Raw genomic sequence first — 16,028 nt, 5'->3', positions numbered from 1 at the left:
CAAAGCTAGGCAGATTTATTGCTTTTACACCGATAATTATAACCTACGTTCTTGTAACTGTACCGCAGTGAAACTCAAAGGTAGTTAATTCATTAATTTTGAATGAACTGAATTTCTTACATTCCATTTCGACACCATTACCCGTCATACTGTGTCATCATAGATAAAGCTGACCGAACGCCATTTTCCAAAAAAAAATCTTCCCTCGAACAATCTGATAAAATATTTGGAAGGAATATCAGCATAATTAGACAGCTGCTTCAGAAAGAACTTTACGGCCGCGAACAACAACACTCACGCTGGCGGTGAGTGTTTTATTGGTGTGAATATAGGCGAACCCATTCTTCACTGGCAAGCATTATGGCTGGCAAGATTTATGCCAATCATTGTTAGATTTTACAACGCCAGTCAATAACTTTGCTCGAAAGAAAAGGAACAAATATTTCTTCTTTGATTGTCAGATAGCAAACCAATATGTCTTCTGCCTAAAGTTTATTAAAAATGAAGCACCTGCGAATCATTTTTAATTGAAAATTACCAATTTTTCTTTTCGCTTGCTTTGGAAAACATAAAACCAGCGCAAGAAATGAACCAAAGTTTATAAACTCCTAAAATTTCAACCGTCCGCAACGTTGAACGCTACTCATCTGTCAGTTTACACAAACTCAACAACGCTACATCCGTTATCATCCTGTAATGCATATAAATCGAAGTTCTTCCAGAATTCTTTCGCTCTACTGACATGCCATCAGAAAGCAAAAGGCTTCCCGCTTTTCTCCACTCCACGCACAATCGTGATGGAACGAGATCAGAGAAAATTGATTTCGTGAATATCTTGCCCGCGCTTTCAACGTCCTTTCCAGTGTGTGCCGGTTGGCGAATAGAAAAACCTTGGATGGAAGGCTGACAGGATCACAAACGGTTCCGACTGTAAGAAAATGGGATCGTTTTCGCGTCGTTCTGGCGCGTTTCAATGTTTTCTCTTTTTTTTTGTGCTTTCCCACCACAATTCCACCAATCCAGTGAACGTGAAAATTCGGAATTCAAAACAGTCGTATCTCTCTTCATTTCAGTATTTATTCCTTCCATCTATCTATCTCGGTTCGCTCGCTTGGGTTCTCGCTCGATACAAATACATAATCGTGCTTGGGGCTTACTGGTATAGGATAAAAACATGCATTTTGCAACAGCTATTGGCTGGGACTGCTACTACTGCCACTGATTGGATGGGGCTTTGATTGATTGAGTAGTATAGCGAAAGCTTGCACCTGCTGCCGATGATTTGGAAGCTTGGCAATACAGGGAACATTTTCCACCAGAGTGGAACAATTTGCGACAAAGTTATTGGTTGTATTGAAGCGCATATTTTAAATACAGCAGGCAATAGAAACAAAACGACTAGGCGTCTGCACCACAAATAATCGCTTAACAGCAAAATTATTTGGGAACGTATCCCGAAATCGCTAATGTATATTTATCCTTGAAGGATTTGTCCTTTGAAATGAGATCAGTAAATATAACTTTTCTGTTTGTGAAATAGAAATGTAATACTAGAATAGATGGAGACGCCTGGTGTTTTTCAAAATTGAAAATATTTATTAGATTTTTTAAATTAATTTTGTTCAACGTTAGATACATCAGCGGCCCGGTAGTATAGGCGACAACGGTGTCGGTCTTCATACCCCAGGACCCGAGTTCAAATCCCATCCAGACCGTCCCCCCGTAGTGAGGACTAACCAACTACGTAGTACCGACAAGTCTAGTAAGCCATTCGATGACAGGCGTGACCTTAGAGGTCGTTAAGCCAAAAAGAAGAAGAAGAAGTTTATTTTTTTATGATTGAATAGTTCCTTTGTCGGTTAAATATCATAAAAAAGCTTTCTTCATTCTTTTTGATAATTTTTAATTCTCTTTTATATGGCATTATGTTCTACGCATTAGAATGACTTTAAAACGTAAAATCTAGAAGCATTATGAATCATAGTAAAATGTAAGTCATTAAACTGCACACTCAAACGTTTCCAAGAATCATAAAATCTTTGCTAAATTACCTCAACGACAAGCACGACTTTCGGCGATTGCTTATTCAGCCACAAGGACATTATTACACACAATTCAAAGAAACGTCAATCCTGCCCGCTCTCCCATCTAACGCTTGCTCCGTCGTAAGTCTCTGGAGAGGGTACATTTTAATTACAAAACCCCAGCGAGACCCTTGCCATGATTAGTTACCGAGTGCCTCTGGTCGAACCGAGGCTTTGCTAAGAGGGCATTATTATCGCCTACGCTGAAGGACGTGTGACAGAAGCTCATCACATCCTAATTCAATACCAATGCCGTTTTGTCTTGAGCTAATTTGCATAAGGTGCGAGGTTTTTGAATACATTAAACAACCTGCACAGTACAATATTCAACCCAGAAGATTCTTCCATTTCTCTGCGCGTTGGTGTTATTCGGAAGCATTATTATAGACCAAGTAAAAACTACAAAGAATTTTTTTATCTCTACATCCATATTTGCAGTAAAAACTATCCAATTATCAGTGAGACATTATAATTTTAAATCAATAGTCAATTCTATTACAACCAAACCATTGGCTGGGGCATGATTCCATTACCGCTGACAGGTCGAGGGATAGAAACCACAGATGAAATACAAGAAAAAATCTCTACCGCGCAAAAAACGCAACGCAATGGCAACTTCTTGGAACTGTGCCTGGTGGATGGTAAATGGTGCGACCAATCCGCATTACTGATGATAGGAATCCCTCTCGAGACCATTAGCGACTGATGGCATAAATAGAGCTGAAAAATTCACTTCACTCAACGCTTCTCAACTCCAATCGTACGCCGAAGTGGAATAAAATGTCGTCGAAGTAGAATTGATGGAAAAGGTGCGGGGATTTCGCTATCTTTCCACCGTCAGTAACAATGAGTGGCTCGGAACCACATCGACCACTTTCCTTTCCTCTGTGCTGTAATAGGTTGAATTATCGATGTGTTTTACTGACAGAATGGTATTTAAACGCTTGGCAAATAGCATTAAAGGTCTCATTAATTTACTTAACTAACTAGCACAGTTTTGCTTCCAAACATAATAATGAAAAAGTTGCATCGTTAGGACTATCCGATACAAGAAGCAGTTTAACAGTTTGTTTGCGTTTCAAATGTCTAATTACTCAATTATCTCACGGGTAAAAGTTGACAGCGATTTCAACGCGCATATGCACATTTATAACACGTTAACACGACTAAAAATCTAATTAACCCGTCCGTCGTTTTGTTTTTCCTGCCGTTTTTTTGTTGTTGTACATCTCTCACACACGAAGGCACAAAAAATTAGGTTAGCCATACCGTTAAGCACCTAATTAAATTCCTACTTGCCGGAGCCATGGCCAGTATTCGCTACCTACCGGGCTAAAACAAAACACATCAAAAATAAAAATAAAAAACATTTCGTTGTCATACTAACTTTGGCGAAAAACGGACCCAAAGAGGTGGAAAAAATAATACACCAACCCCACTCCCTAAACAAACAACCGAGCGGTACATTAAAAAATAAAACTTTATCTACTGACAAAACTGTCGGTCGTACAAGCAAGCCGGGTCCGATCTGTGCTTTGTTTGCACAAGGGAAGCAATTTTCATACTCGCCTGTTTTTGCTGGCCGGTCAGCAGGCACTTTTTTGTGATTTTAACAACAACGAAAAAATAAATCTAATGCGGGTTAGAATTTTTAAAGGCAAGCAGTTTAATGACGTATGTTCTAGCATGATTTTTACACCAAGATACCAAAAGCAAAACTGCCAAACATTAAACGCAGTTTATCACAAAGCAATAATCTTCATGTAATGCCTAACAACAACCCCAGTCAATTGTTATAGGGATCGATTATGCAATGACATTCGAGAAACTGTACACAAACGTGTAATACAATTGACAGGAATGTTATGGATAGCCATCCAATGCGGGACTACTTGCAGAAAGTAAGTATACAATGAACTTTAAATACTTTCACAACATATCTGATGGATGATGACCATTAATTAAGCTTGTTTCAACATCGGAGATGATAAACGATGTGCAAAACAACCCAGTTTCCTGTGAATGAGCTCATCCAGGCATTAGAACAGATGTACAATAGCGTTTGCTACTTGAAGCGGTACCATTAAAAGGGATTGTTAAATTAATTTTCTTAACACGCATGGTCAAGATACGGGACATAATTTCCGGACACTACGTTATACGTTGTAGGATGATTTTGGTTGCCAAAGGTAGGTCTAATAAGCTTTTCGAATCCTCACTGGTAGACGCGACTGGTGACATGACACAAAAAGGACTGTGAGCAAATACATTTATAGCAGAGTCTAGTACCAATTGGGAAGCTATATGTAGTTTTTGGACAAATAGTCACCCATGTTATTCCTCTTTCAAAATGAATACTTATCAAGATGTGTGGCGCTCAAAAACTGCTTTTATTTTATGTAATTTACGTACATTTTTCCGCAAGCATCAATCTTGTTACTTTCTATACAATACTTTCTTTACAATGAGACGGACCTGTGATAGAGCTTCCGCATATGCAAGACTGGCTATCTAGCTGTGGGTAAAAAATAAGGACAGTAATGACAGTAAAAAGTTTTTCTCATTCAATTCTAATCTCGGGGGGCCAACGGTCTACCATGGTGAAGAATGTCCAGGACAAGATGAACCTTGTTACACTAAGCATGCTATGTCTATGTCTGAGGCGAGTGGTTGGACGACCCTTGGGAATAATATTTCGTTCTATGACACAGGTTAGATTGGCTCAAAACGGTTAACGATTTGATCCGGTCGCGGCACTAGCCCAGATTGTACAGTATACTTTTGCAACTATTACATATATTGTTGAAAGAACGGTTGTCTACCTTCTGACTGTCTTTTAAACCAACAGCAGTTCTGTTCATCTCAATCCAGGAAAACAAATGATTTCTTACCATCAATTCGATGCACACAAGCGACGAATTTGGAAGAGCTATAATGGGCGTGTACGTAACTATTTTGCAGGCGCTACAGAGAGGACATTTATTGATGACTAAATTATAGTTAATAACCTCAGCATTCTCTTTTGCAAAAAAATACAATTGTTGGGAAAGAATTTTCTAAATTTTATATTTTATCGAGTTGCATTCATAGCAGGATAATCTTCAATAATTTAAACGCACTGTTAGGGTTTGCTTCATATTGCTTCCAATTTTTAAATCCATAAATAACACCCCATCTGCAGTACTTGTAATAATTCTTAAAAATATGCAAAGCAAAAGAAACACCAACCTCGATCCAAACACCTGAATTGGAAACGGTAATAAAAACACCAACAACGCATCCCATCACACCCTTAAAGTGTACTATTAATATTGAGAGTGTAATTTGTTTGAAATACGTTACGCAGAAGGAGCTTACCTTGACGGGGAATCCCTCCCTCTCAGCTTAAGCCTTTGCACCCGGGAAGTCTCTCAGCACCGGTTTTTCGACAGATTTCCCTGCCAAACGTTTGTTTGGAACGTGGTGCGCGTTGTGAAGCTGATAAATCATCATAATTTTCCACGCTCCGCTAGAAGCATGTCCCGGTCAGTGACCGGGCCGGAGGGACGACCATCTGTGTCTGTGCTGTGGAGAAAATGCCTGCTGTTGCTGTTGCAGGTGATCGTGGCAGCGGCAGCGAGTCCGGCCCATTAGTGCTGATTGATGATCAAGGAGCTTCGCATCCATTTCGTTTGCATGGGTTCTTACACACGCAGACGCAGGCTAGCACAGCACACCTTTGAAGTGTACTGGGGGTGGTAGTATAATTTTCTTCGTCTTTTACGACTCACAATCTTCAAACGCGCGCGACAACGGCCCGTTTGACCCGTTGGTCCGTTCGGCCGGCTCACAACAGTGAGCGTTGCATAGAAAGGTTCCATTATGGGTTGGATATTATCAGCAAGTCGACATCCTTTAGATTATGTTTTATTTTCCTTTTTCTGTGGCGGCTTGCTTTTATTCTTCTCAGCGATGTCCTTTCATAAAATCTAAGGTAGCACTCAATCAAACACCATCGTTCTCGTTCTATGCAAAGAAGGGATTGAATCGCACCAGAAGGTAGTCGCGTCTTTGTGCCAGCTATGTCAATTAAAGGAACTTTTATAACTGAGACAGACTGTTTTTAATCACTAGCGGAAGAATATTACATGTTACGTCAATTAAATAATTTCACGAAAAAGTCACTACAAATTGAAGTTGGCTCAAATCTATTAACGGCTATCTCTCCGTACCCAACCCAATCCGATCGGCCCTGTTGACAATAATGAAACACTACCAACTGTCAACAATTTCCAACGTCCAATCATCAACGAGATCAATTTTCTGCAATGCAATGCCTCTTGCCGGTGACCTGGTTAATTGGCTTTCCTGAAAAAAATATATATCAGGAACGAAACAGGAAGTATAGCAACAAACAAGCTTCAGCTGGACGAAGCAAATAGTGTCGAATGTTGCTGTTGTGCTTGCCTGCTGTACGTCTATCGTACACTTCATCGTGAAGGACTTTCTGGTAATACCAACAACGCCCGCTATCGGCACTTCGTCGAAGGACAGCTGCTACTTTTAATTACATCCCTTAATACGCCGGATCAGATCAATTTGTTCGCTTTGATGCAGCTCGTTAACAGGGCAAGTCGACTGGTACCAGCTGTCGATACACACACACACACATCCACGTGAGCTACAGCTAACCGTTTAACTTCTCATCTTCGTATATAGGATGGAGTGACCTTTCTGTGCTAGGGATTTCATGGAAAGGTGTCACGATTCAATTCAGTCTGTTCAGTACAGTTTATGGTTTAATAACGTATAAATTCATACATAAATAGCTTAACGACTGTTACAGTCAAGTGAAATGGATTTCAAATGCATGTAAGCTTAAAAGTAAGTTGAGCTTTTTTAAGCGTAATTCGTATTTCTCTTGTTCTGTATGGAATGAAAAAATGAATCATTTAAATGATTCATTTTTTACCTTAATCATCATTTCATTTCTAAATTCTTTAAATTGTTCAAATACATCCTAAACACTCAGGCGCTTAGTAAACTTGTCTCATTAATGTGACGATGTGTCAAACGAAAATTCGATAAACGATAAAATCTTCGGGACGCATTAAACGCATCGGGACTCGGGACTCGAGACGGTATACGAAGAACGAAAACCCTTTTCCTGGTGCCATAATCAGGAAATAGCAGGGCTTTAGCTTTATGGCTAAAAGCTCCATGCGTAGCGGTTCGTGCAGGGGTTTAATAAAATCTCAAAGTTTGTGATTTTAACATGCCTTTTATAAACCAATCATCATCATCGTTGTCAGAATTATGATACACACAGCACACCAGGTTTTGGAGTTTGTCTTTCGAGCCAGCTTATCTGCTGGGTAAAGTTCTTCTGCAGCAAATAGCCAGAGAAAGGGACACCTCTTTCCAGTTATCCATTAAATCGCGGTTCAGTGTGCTGTGCGTCAGTCGTGGCGCAAGTGTACCGCAACCATAAAGCAAAGCAAATGTTGACCGTAATGTTGTTGACTGTCGACAATCAAATCCGACGAATCCGACCAACAAACTAAACAACGGCACGCATTAGTGTTCACCCCGGGAGGTGGTGGAGGAAGAGCAAGGAAAGGAGGCTCCCCAAAAATTCATAGCAAATTTCCTTCGCGTGTGTGAAAAAAGTGGAGTGGGAAAGGAAATAAACAAAAAATCGAAAAGCAATTTTTGGCATCATCCTCAACATAAACCGCTTACCACAATCCATTTTCCGTGGCTTAGGGAACCTGATTTACCAATCCGGTTGAGTGGAGTGGGAGCTTGTGGGTAACATGAATACAATAAAAGCCCCACGTTGACGAGACTCCCGTACGTACGAATTGTGAATGGAAAAAGCAAATGAAAAATCATACACGACTGTTTTGGAAATTTCGCCACTTCACATTGCCCAAACCCAAAAAGAGAAGGGTTGAGTGAGGGCAGGGCAACCTGGAAAAGCGTAACGCGTAAATCCTTACATGCACGCACAACTTCAAAACTCATTCATTTAATCATTTTCACTCATTGCTCTTTGATTGTTTGCTCCGTACCATCGCTGATGTTATGAATTTTCCATCCCGTCAGGCACGCAACACGAACAGTGGTTTGTTTCCTGGGTTTTCGTTATTATGTTACTATCACATTTTTCACGGTTCAACCATCGCTGCTCATTAACCGATTCCGCGACCACCGGAGTACAACGCTGCTGACACTGTCACTTCCAGCGATCAATCAATCGCGTAACCAGTTTTTCCAACCAGTAAATACAAAAATAAACCCCGCGACCGGAACCATCAGTCCCTCCCCGGAACCAGTTTTGCAATAATATGACAACATAATGCAAACCCTATTTTTTCTACTACACTTCACTAGACCTGCATGGCTAGGGGGCTTCAAAGTTCCCGAAACTCACCACGCCACCATAAAGTCGCTCGATGTAAACGGTCGTCCGTCCCGTTTGATGACGATGATGGCAGAATCGGGGAATCGGAAATGGTCTTTCCCTCGATTCAAAGTGATGTGGCCACCACAATATATAGAGGAGTGCACACAAAAATATCCTCGCTTCCTGTGGGAAAAAGGGCCAAAAAACCATTCTTCGAGGAATTTTCCATTTATGGGATTTTTTTTTTGCTTTGCTTTCGAGCCCACGTTTAGTTCAGTTTGGCTCGTGACCCGTGTATCTTTTTTTTGTTTTTTTTTTTTTTTTTTTTTGTTACGTTGAGTCATGCCTGAAATCTTCAAAAGGTAAACTTTTAACCTTTGCCGATCGATGATGGCAGTAACCACAATTAACAGAAGCGAGCACCACCACAATGGCTTAAAAAATGGAAAAATGTCCAGTTTTTTAATATCAGTGTTTTACTGGTTTTTCTTTGTGCCCTTTTTTTCTTGTGCTTTGCGATTATCTCAAAAGGTTTTCACTTCCGGACACACAACAGATCCACCCGGGCACACATTGAAAGACTTGACCCCGGGGAGGCATTTTTCATTTCACATCGTTGAACCGATGGAAGATTGGACTTTTGAGGCACAATTACTATCACACGTACACAGATATACGATCTCACACAATCATAAAACCAGGGTCTATTAAATGACCTCTCAAGCACGTGCCCATAATAGGCTCCATGTGTGATTCCATCTCTCTGACCTTCAAAAGAGGTGTCGAATGACTTATCGCTATCGTCCGTTACTTTTTTTGTCATTTATCGATAAGAATGTCATGGTTGGAGTGACTCAAGCGTGATAGAAGCAAATTGTTTGAGAAAGTAAGGATCCGAAGGAGGCTTCGGAGATAATCTGCCTCATTTTGGCAAGATAAAAAAAGGGACAAGGAGCGATTTAGAGCCACTTCACACAGTGAATGACAGTCATTCGAGTGATGTTTTTTTATCTCATCTCTTCTTTTCTATAGCTATAGGATATTCTTTTTCTTGTATACTATTTTTCAAGTTTTAAGAAAACTTTTTAGCTTCAATGAATAAATCACTCAACAATACGAAATTTATACAATACTTATGTGAAATATTTTTAACATTTGTTAACAAAACCCCTTGTTAACGCACAACGGTGAGACATAAACTTGATGAAGAGCAATTCGTCAAGTGAGTAGTGAGTTCACTGCAGTGAGTAAAGCATGAGTATCGCTGGCATGAGTGGCACTCAGAAAGTAATAAATAGGGCAAATTTAGATAATATAAATCTCTTGCACTTTCAACACTAAACACGACCACTACACTTGGTCACTATCACGCAGCAAATTACCATCCGAAACCTCCGCGAACAAAATTGCTGCCGTGACCAGGATAGTTCGAGTTTCTGGTTTAAATCGCGAGTTTCGATTGTTTCGCTGTTTAATTGCCTGTGTTTCCCGTTACCCGCCTGTGTCACTTCGTTTTTTGTGCATTGTTTCGCGAAACACACAGCTGCTGTTTTGCTGCATCACCTGTAGTTTGTTCTGTTGTCGTCCTTTGCGGAATACGATCGATTCGTGGAGAATTTCGTTCCGCAGCGGGACCAGATGGAGGTGGAAACGCGCGTAAGAAGTTTCGACAGCTTTAGCCAAGAGTTGGAAAAGGAGCAACAAATGTTGGAAGATTGTGCTTTCACAGAGGAGGAAGTGGAATACAATGCTGCATTGAGGAAATCCTTCGAAAATCGATTGATTCGCGTAGAAGCTCAGCTGCTGGCAAAACAACGCAAACCCACACCTGGCACTCATGCGCTTCCATTGGTGTTCACAAGTTGTGTGACGTCACAAGTTCACGACCTAACTCAGCCAACGATATTAACCTCTGCGCGTCAGGATAGTTAAGCGTCTACCTTGAACGAAGCACCAAAATGCGAGGAAGGAAATTTAACCACCGAAAAACTGTCCTGCATGCACAACACTATTTCCACTGCAACGAAGCCAACTGAGAACTACACACACAGTAGTAGTTCCATTGCACCGATGCCAGCTGAGAACTACACTTACGAAACCACTCACCACGATCACGACACGGCCAAGCACACTTCACTTCACTTCATACCGCTGCAGCAGCTTTAGGGCAATCACCAGCAGAAGTCTTGTGCCAAACTGCTTCAGCGAAGATTAACAACGATTTCGCTGTCAGCACTGTCTGCGCTGTCTGCCTGCCGCTGTCAATTTGGATGTTCCTGTGACCGAGCTTATCTACAACAGCCGAAGAACTGTTTTAAACTATTTGGTTGATTTTATAAACCAACTGGTTCAAGCTCGAGTACAACACAGCCTCCGTTGGTCACTAGCACATATCGTCAGTACACATCACGGGGAGTTTCAGTTCACGCGCGTAGCATAGCGGAATGCTTAAGGATATTGTACAATAACAGTAATTTGCAACTAATTTTTGTACGACTCATATAATTCACTAGCACATGTATTTGTTTACAATTTTCGATGACGTTTCGTCACGTGAATAGTGAGTTGACTGCAGTGAGAAGTGAGTTCACTACAGTAAGTACAGCATGAGTGGTACTCAAAAAATTATAAACAGGGCCAATTTAAGTTATAAAAAACCCTTTCACTTTCAACATTAAACACGACGACTACACTTGGTAACACCCCTATTTAAAGAACATGATTTATTTTAGAAGGGCGGTGGTGGAAGCGACTGCGGTTCCGGCGTAGATAGGAAATCCTGCCTTCAAACGGCAGGTCCGGGGTTCAAATCCCATCCGGACTGTCCCACCGTAGTGAGCACTGACTACCCAACTACGTTGATATCGGCAAGTCTAGTAAGCTCTTCGTTGGCCGGCATAGCCTAGAAGGTCGTTAGGCCAAGAAGGAGATCTTTTAAAAAAAGACTCTTCTCTAACATTGTACTTTGAAGGAGTTTAATTTCAATTCAGTTTGATTCTTCACCATCATCTTCCTTTTCTTGGCTTCCTTCTAGTTCACGACCTTCTAAGTCTAGCCGGCCTTCGAATAGCTTACTAGAGTTGCTAAAACCACGTAGTTGGCCCTATCTACGGGGAAACGGTTTGGATGGGATTTCAACCCCAGTCCTGCTGGCGAAAATTTCGCACACCGGCACCATTGTCACATACCACCGGATCGCCCTATATTATGTTTATCATAATCTTAATAATCCACTCTCCGTTTGCCTTAAACTTTAAAATAATTGTTTCATGCTAAATAAATCAATAATTAAGGGCCATGCTCAGTTCGCTGACAATCATACCTGGCCACTGTATTTTAACAGAATACCACAAAAAAAAACAAAACCATAAAATTGTTTATACCAATTAAACAAATACAAAATAATGTACCATTTACAGCTGCAATGTAAATCTGTTAAAAGAGAACAAAAAACCGGCCCATAACAGAGCCTGATCAGATATTGTCACGTCAATAGGAAACGGCGTCACTCAATCTGTAAAGTACAAAACAATACTATTTAAAGGCCCCTTCCCCTCCTATACCTTCCTCAATTACATTACATTCCGATTCTTTCGCTGCCAACAGTTACGTTACTTATCTTCTGCAACAAACGTCAACTCAACCTGTCCCTGGCACCATTCACCATTTTGTAGCACAAAATCGTATCGCACCTCGGTTGTGCACGAATCAAAAGCACGCGCATTTTCCCACCAAGGACTAAATCACTGTTACAGCAAGCGAAAACAAAACAAAAAAAAAAGGCTAGCAAAGCAAAGAAAACAACGGCCCATGTAACCGAGAGGGCGATTGTCCGTCGATTGACGTTTACAATACAATCAAGCCAATACTTCAACACCTTGCCCGTGCTGCCATTCTGCTGTTGCCTGCGCATCCGTATCTCTATTATTTCAGCTCCCTCAAGCTCATTGAACCAAGTAAAGTCATTCTATTGAATAACGGGGCTGATACAACAACAGACCCGGCTCGGTTGAGACGTCGAGCGTGCTCTGCCGTTTTTGTTTTTTTGTTTTTTTGTTGCGAATCGCCCGATAAGCGGCTCCCGCTATTATTAACCGTGTACAGCCGAACCAGTTATGCCAGTTATGGTACTCGGCTGCTTTAGCACACACACCGTTCCCAACTCTCGCTCGCTTTGTAGTGGTTTTGTTTATCGAACGAACGCGCCCATCTACACCATGAAATGAGCGCCAGTACTTCAAGTAATCATCGATAGGCTTTTCATGCAGCGTATCATAATCTCTCTGCCTGTGAATGGGTTTACTTCCTTTTATTTTATGCCAACCAACTCCCGTCGGCACAGAGTGCTATTCCCTGGCAGCACATAATTGGAATGGATTGATGTTCCGCATGTTGCGACGAAATACCTTTTACCAAACCCTACCGGGAGAGCTTTGTTCAAAAGCTTTCGCCTGTAACGCTGGTGGTTCCTGTGGTCGTACGGTGAAGTAGAATGTCGCCGGTAACGGTACGAAATATTCCACGTTATAATTAATAACCGGAACGTGCTGTACCGATATTGTAAATGAAACTATCGGCTGCTGCTGTTCTGTGGGCCATGGGCCCACTGTCGGTTGATTGGAGCACGATGCGATGCAATAATATTGTCAATATCGAGGTATAGTGGTCGGAATGGTCGGAAATGTAAGATTAGATTAGCTACGAGTAGAATGGATAACCACACCGAAGGGTCATTTGAGCTAACGTTGTATTGTTGTGTAAGGAATAATAATATATCATCCTTTTCATTATAGAACTTTCGAATGTCACACGAACGCTTGATAGCTCTACCTTTAACGACATGCTTCGAAAAGCAATAATTTGTTTATTTCTCTAAACAATTTTAAAGATTTTACGTTCTACTAAATCTCATTGCTCAGTTGAATCTCAGTTGAAATAAAACGAATGAGGATGTTATTAAAACTAAATTAAATAAAAAAAAAATTAAGAATAAAGCTACGGTTCTTAAAAGAACACTAAATTTGATTCGAAGAATTATTCTTATTTATTTTATTTGTGTATGACAACTCTCTACCTTATTTTCTGAAGAACTATTCTGTTGTAATATAAAACTGAAAAAAATACTAAAATATCCTTGGGAACTGACAATACGGCACTGGACCGTAATAATCAATTGTAAATATCCTTGGGAATCACAATTATCACGATTTAACATTCGTCTATAATTGTTTTAATATTATTTTTGAATGTTTTATGCACTGCTTCTAAACGCATAAAAAATTTATTTATGGCGGATCTTTATCAATGGGCCATTCAAACGAAAGAGTCATTAGCATGTTTCACGCATAAAATGAAAATATTCTAATGATGGAGGCGCCCAGTACTTGATCTCTCTTTTCAAATTGGAGTTTGAAGTAGTTGGATAGTTATTCCTCGCGTTTTGTCTGATATCTCTCTCTGTCTCCTACCAATCGATGATACTTATTCCATATTTATTCCTCTTTATAATAGGATACATGATAATTCTACACTTAACAAGCATGTAAAAATTAGATAGCAGCTTTTATTGTTTAAACACCTAAAATCCTAAAATAGATAATTGTGAACCCTTCCACCATCATTGACGCCACACATTTTATCATAGTTTTCCAGACAAAACACCAACAAGCTATTTTCGGCCGTGGTTTGTTCTATACCACGCCTCTTAGTGCGGCGGATTAAAGGATAACCGCATGCTGTGTCACCTCGTTCGCTCTCTTATTATATATCCAAGCATCTCGAGTCAGTGAACTTAGGTCGATTTCGCACGAAACCTTTTTTAAGGTGATAAATTTTAATGATTTACGCCAATCGCCACTCCGACCACCGCCAACTCGGCTAGGAAGAGACTGCTTACTGTTGCCGCAGGAGAGTAAACTGTCTGTCCAATGTCACCGTCAAAAAATGCCGGCCTCTTTCCTTCCAAGAAGCGGTACAGAGCGGAGAGAAGGAACGCTATTGTTCATGGGATGGAAATACAAATTTGCATATTCTCATCTTTGCGACACCTTTTGCGGCTTTTGAAGCCGACTGGCTCGTGGTTAACGCTACCGATCGTCAGTCTTTGTAATTGAAACGTCACGCACTTAAAAACCAGAGAACACATTTGTTAACAAACGCCCTTACAGGCAAAAGGATTCGTTCCTTCGAAAAAGGATATAATGATGCGGCGAAGTTTGTTTTCTGTGCCGGGGACTAAAGCAGCAGTATGGCATCACTGCCCCGTAAAGAACTGTGATAAATGGATTGCGCAGTAACGGTACGATTACTTTCGCTTGAGCCTTTGCCTAACTTTCTCTGCACCGTTACATCTGTTTCCGTTTTCGAGTACAAAAACGCAATGAATTTCCATACTTATTAACGGTGTGCGTACCGACAAACGATAAATTATTGCGTTCCTCCCGGGAGTTCTTTTCCATTTTTGTTGTTTCCTGAAGCAGTCAGAATTATTGAACATTTATAAATCATCGTAGTACCGTCGGTGTGACTGTTTTTCCTTGTTTTTTTTCTTTCTTTCGGCTTTTTTCACAGGTTTCAGTGATCCATATTGTATGCTCGGCATTCAGCCTTCTGGTACACCACCACCCCCCTCACCACAGCCCCCAATGACACCGCGCACCCTCTCCGACACCGGCATGGACAGTCTCGATTCGCCCGAGCATGGGAAGCTGCGCAAACATCACAGCTTTCGGTTGAGCTTCAAGCGTAAGGATGGCCGCCAGCAACGGGACTCGGTTGGCCCGGTGCCGGCAAAATTCATCCGTGCGACCTCCGTCAAACCGCACACACTGTGTCCGAAGTGGAATGAGAAGTTTAAATTGTACGTAAAGTTTGATTAATCGTTCGGTTCGCATAAAAAGAACGGCTCCTTCAAATTATCTTTCTAAATTGCTTCCCAACACAGTGACATCGACGATATCCATTCGGATCAGTTACATCTGGACATTTGGGACCACGACGACGAGAGCAGTGTGCTAGACGCTGTATCGCGACTGAACGAAGTGAGGGGCGTTAGGGGTTTAGGTAGATTTTTCAAACAGGTATGCCAGTCGGCCCGTCAAGGCTCGCAGGACGACTTCCTCGGTTCTATCAATATTCCAGTCTGTGTAAGTGTTTCCCCCTTTTTTTTGTGCCGTTAAGCTCCTTTAACAGAAGCAATAATTCTACTTTCCTATATTCTGCAGGATATTCCTTCAACTGGCTTGGAGGGTTGGTTCAAGCTGGAGGCACGTAGTTCACGCAGCTCCGTGCAGGGTCGCATACGGTTGAAGATGTGGCTATCGACGAGGGAGGACCGCGGCACCTCGGAGGAGGACAACACGCTCGAGGTGAAAAAGTTTGAACGACTGCAGACAATCTTCATGATGCATGAGCTGAACGCCTTCGATCCGGCCTGGAAGTGGAATGGCGAGTTGGCCGGACCGTCGCTAACCATCCTTCACCAGATGGCTGTGCAAAGTGATCTATCGGATCTACAAATTTCTTTAGCAAAGTAAGTCACAAGAAAATATTAAGTT

The 16,028-nt window shown here is 41.2% G+C and overlaps 3 protein-coding genes across 3 annotated transcripts in view; 2 read left to right on the top strand and 1 right to left on the bottom strand.

Moving 5' to 3' along the window:
• The window catches only part of LOC126563291 (40S ribosomal protein S24), a 478,430-nt gene that overhangs the window by 372,323 nt on the left and 90,079 nt on the right, over nt 1-16,028 (top strand). The window lies entirely within an intron of this gene.
• LOC126563401 (U6 snRNA-associated Sm-like protein LSm2) overlaps nt 1-16,028 on the bottom strand; it is a 507,910-nt gene that overhangs the window by 401,986 nt on the left and 89,896 nt on the right. The gene's annotated exons all lie outside the window — the stretch shown is intronic.
• LOC126563518 (BAI1-associated protein 3) overlaps nt 1-16,028 on the top strand; it is a 47,518-nt gene that overhangs the window by 28,688 nt on the left and 2,802 nt on the right. Inside the window, exons 5-7 of the mRNA XM_050220163.1 lie at nt 15,043-15,331; nt 15,416-15,617; nt 15,696-16,003. Coding sequence (XP_050076120.1) covers nt 15,043-15,331; nt 15,416-15,617; nt 15,696-16,003 — 799 coding nt within the window. The remainder of the gene's footprint in view (nt 1-15,042; nt 15,332-15,415; nt 15,618-15,695; nt 16,004-16,028) is intronic.

The sequence above is a fragment of the Anopheles maculipalpis genome, chromosome 3RL (genome assembly GCF_943734695.1).
Source record: "Anopheles maculipalpis chromosome 3RL, idAnoMacuDA_375_x, whole genome shotgun sequence".
Classification (NCBI taxonomy): Eukaryota; Metazoa; Arthropoda; class Insecta; order Diptera; family Culicidae; genus Anopheles; species Anopheles maculipalpis.
The sequence above is the reverse complement of the archived record's forward strand: the minus strand, read 5'-3'. Positions and strand labels throughout refer to the sequence as shown.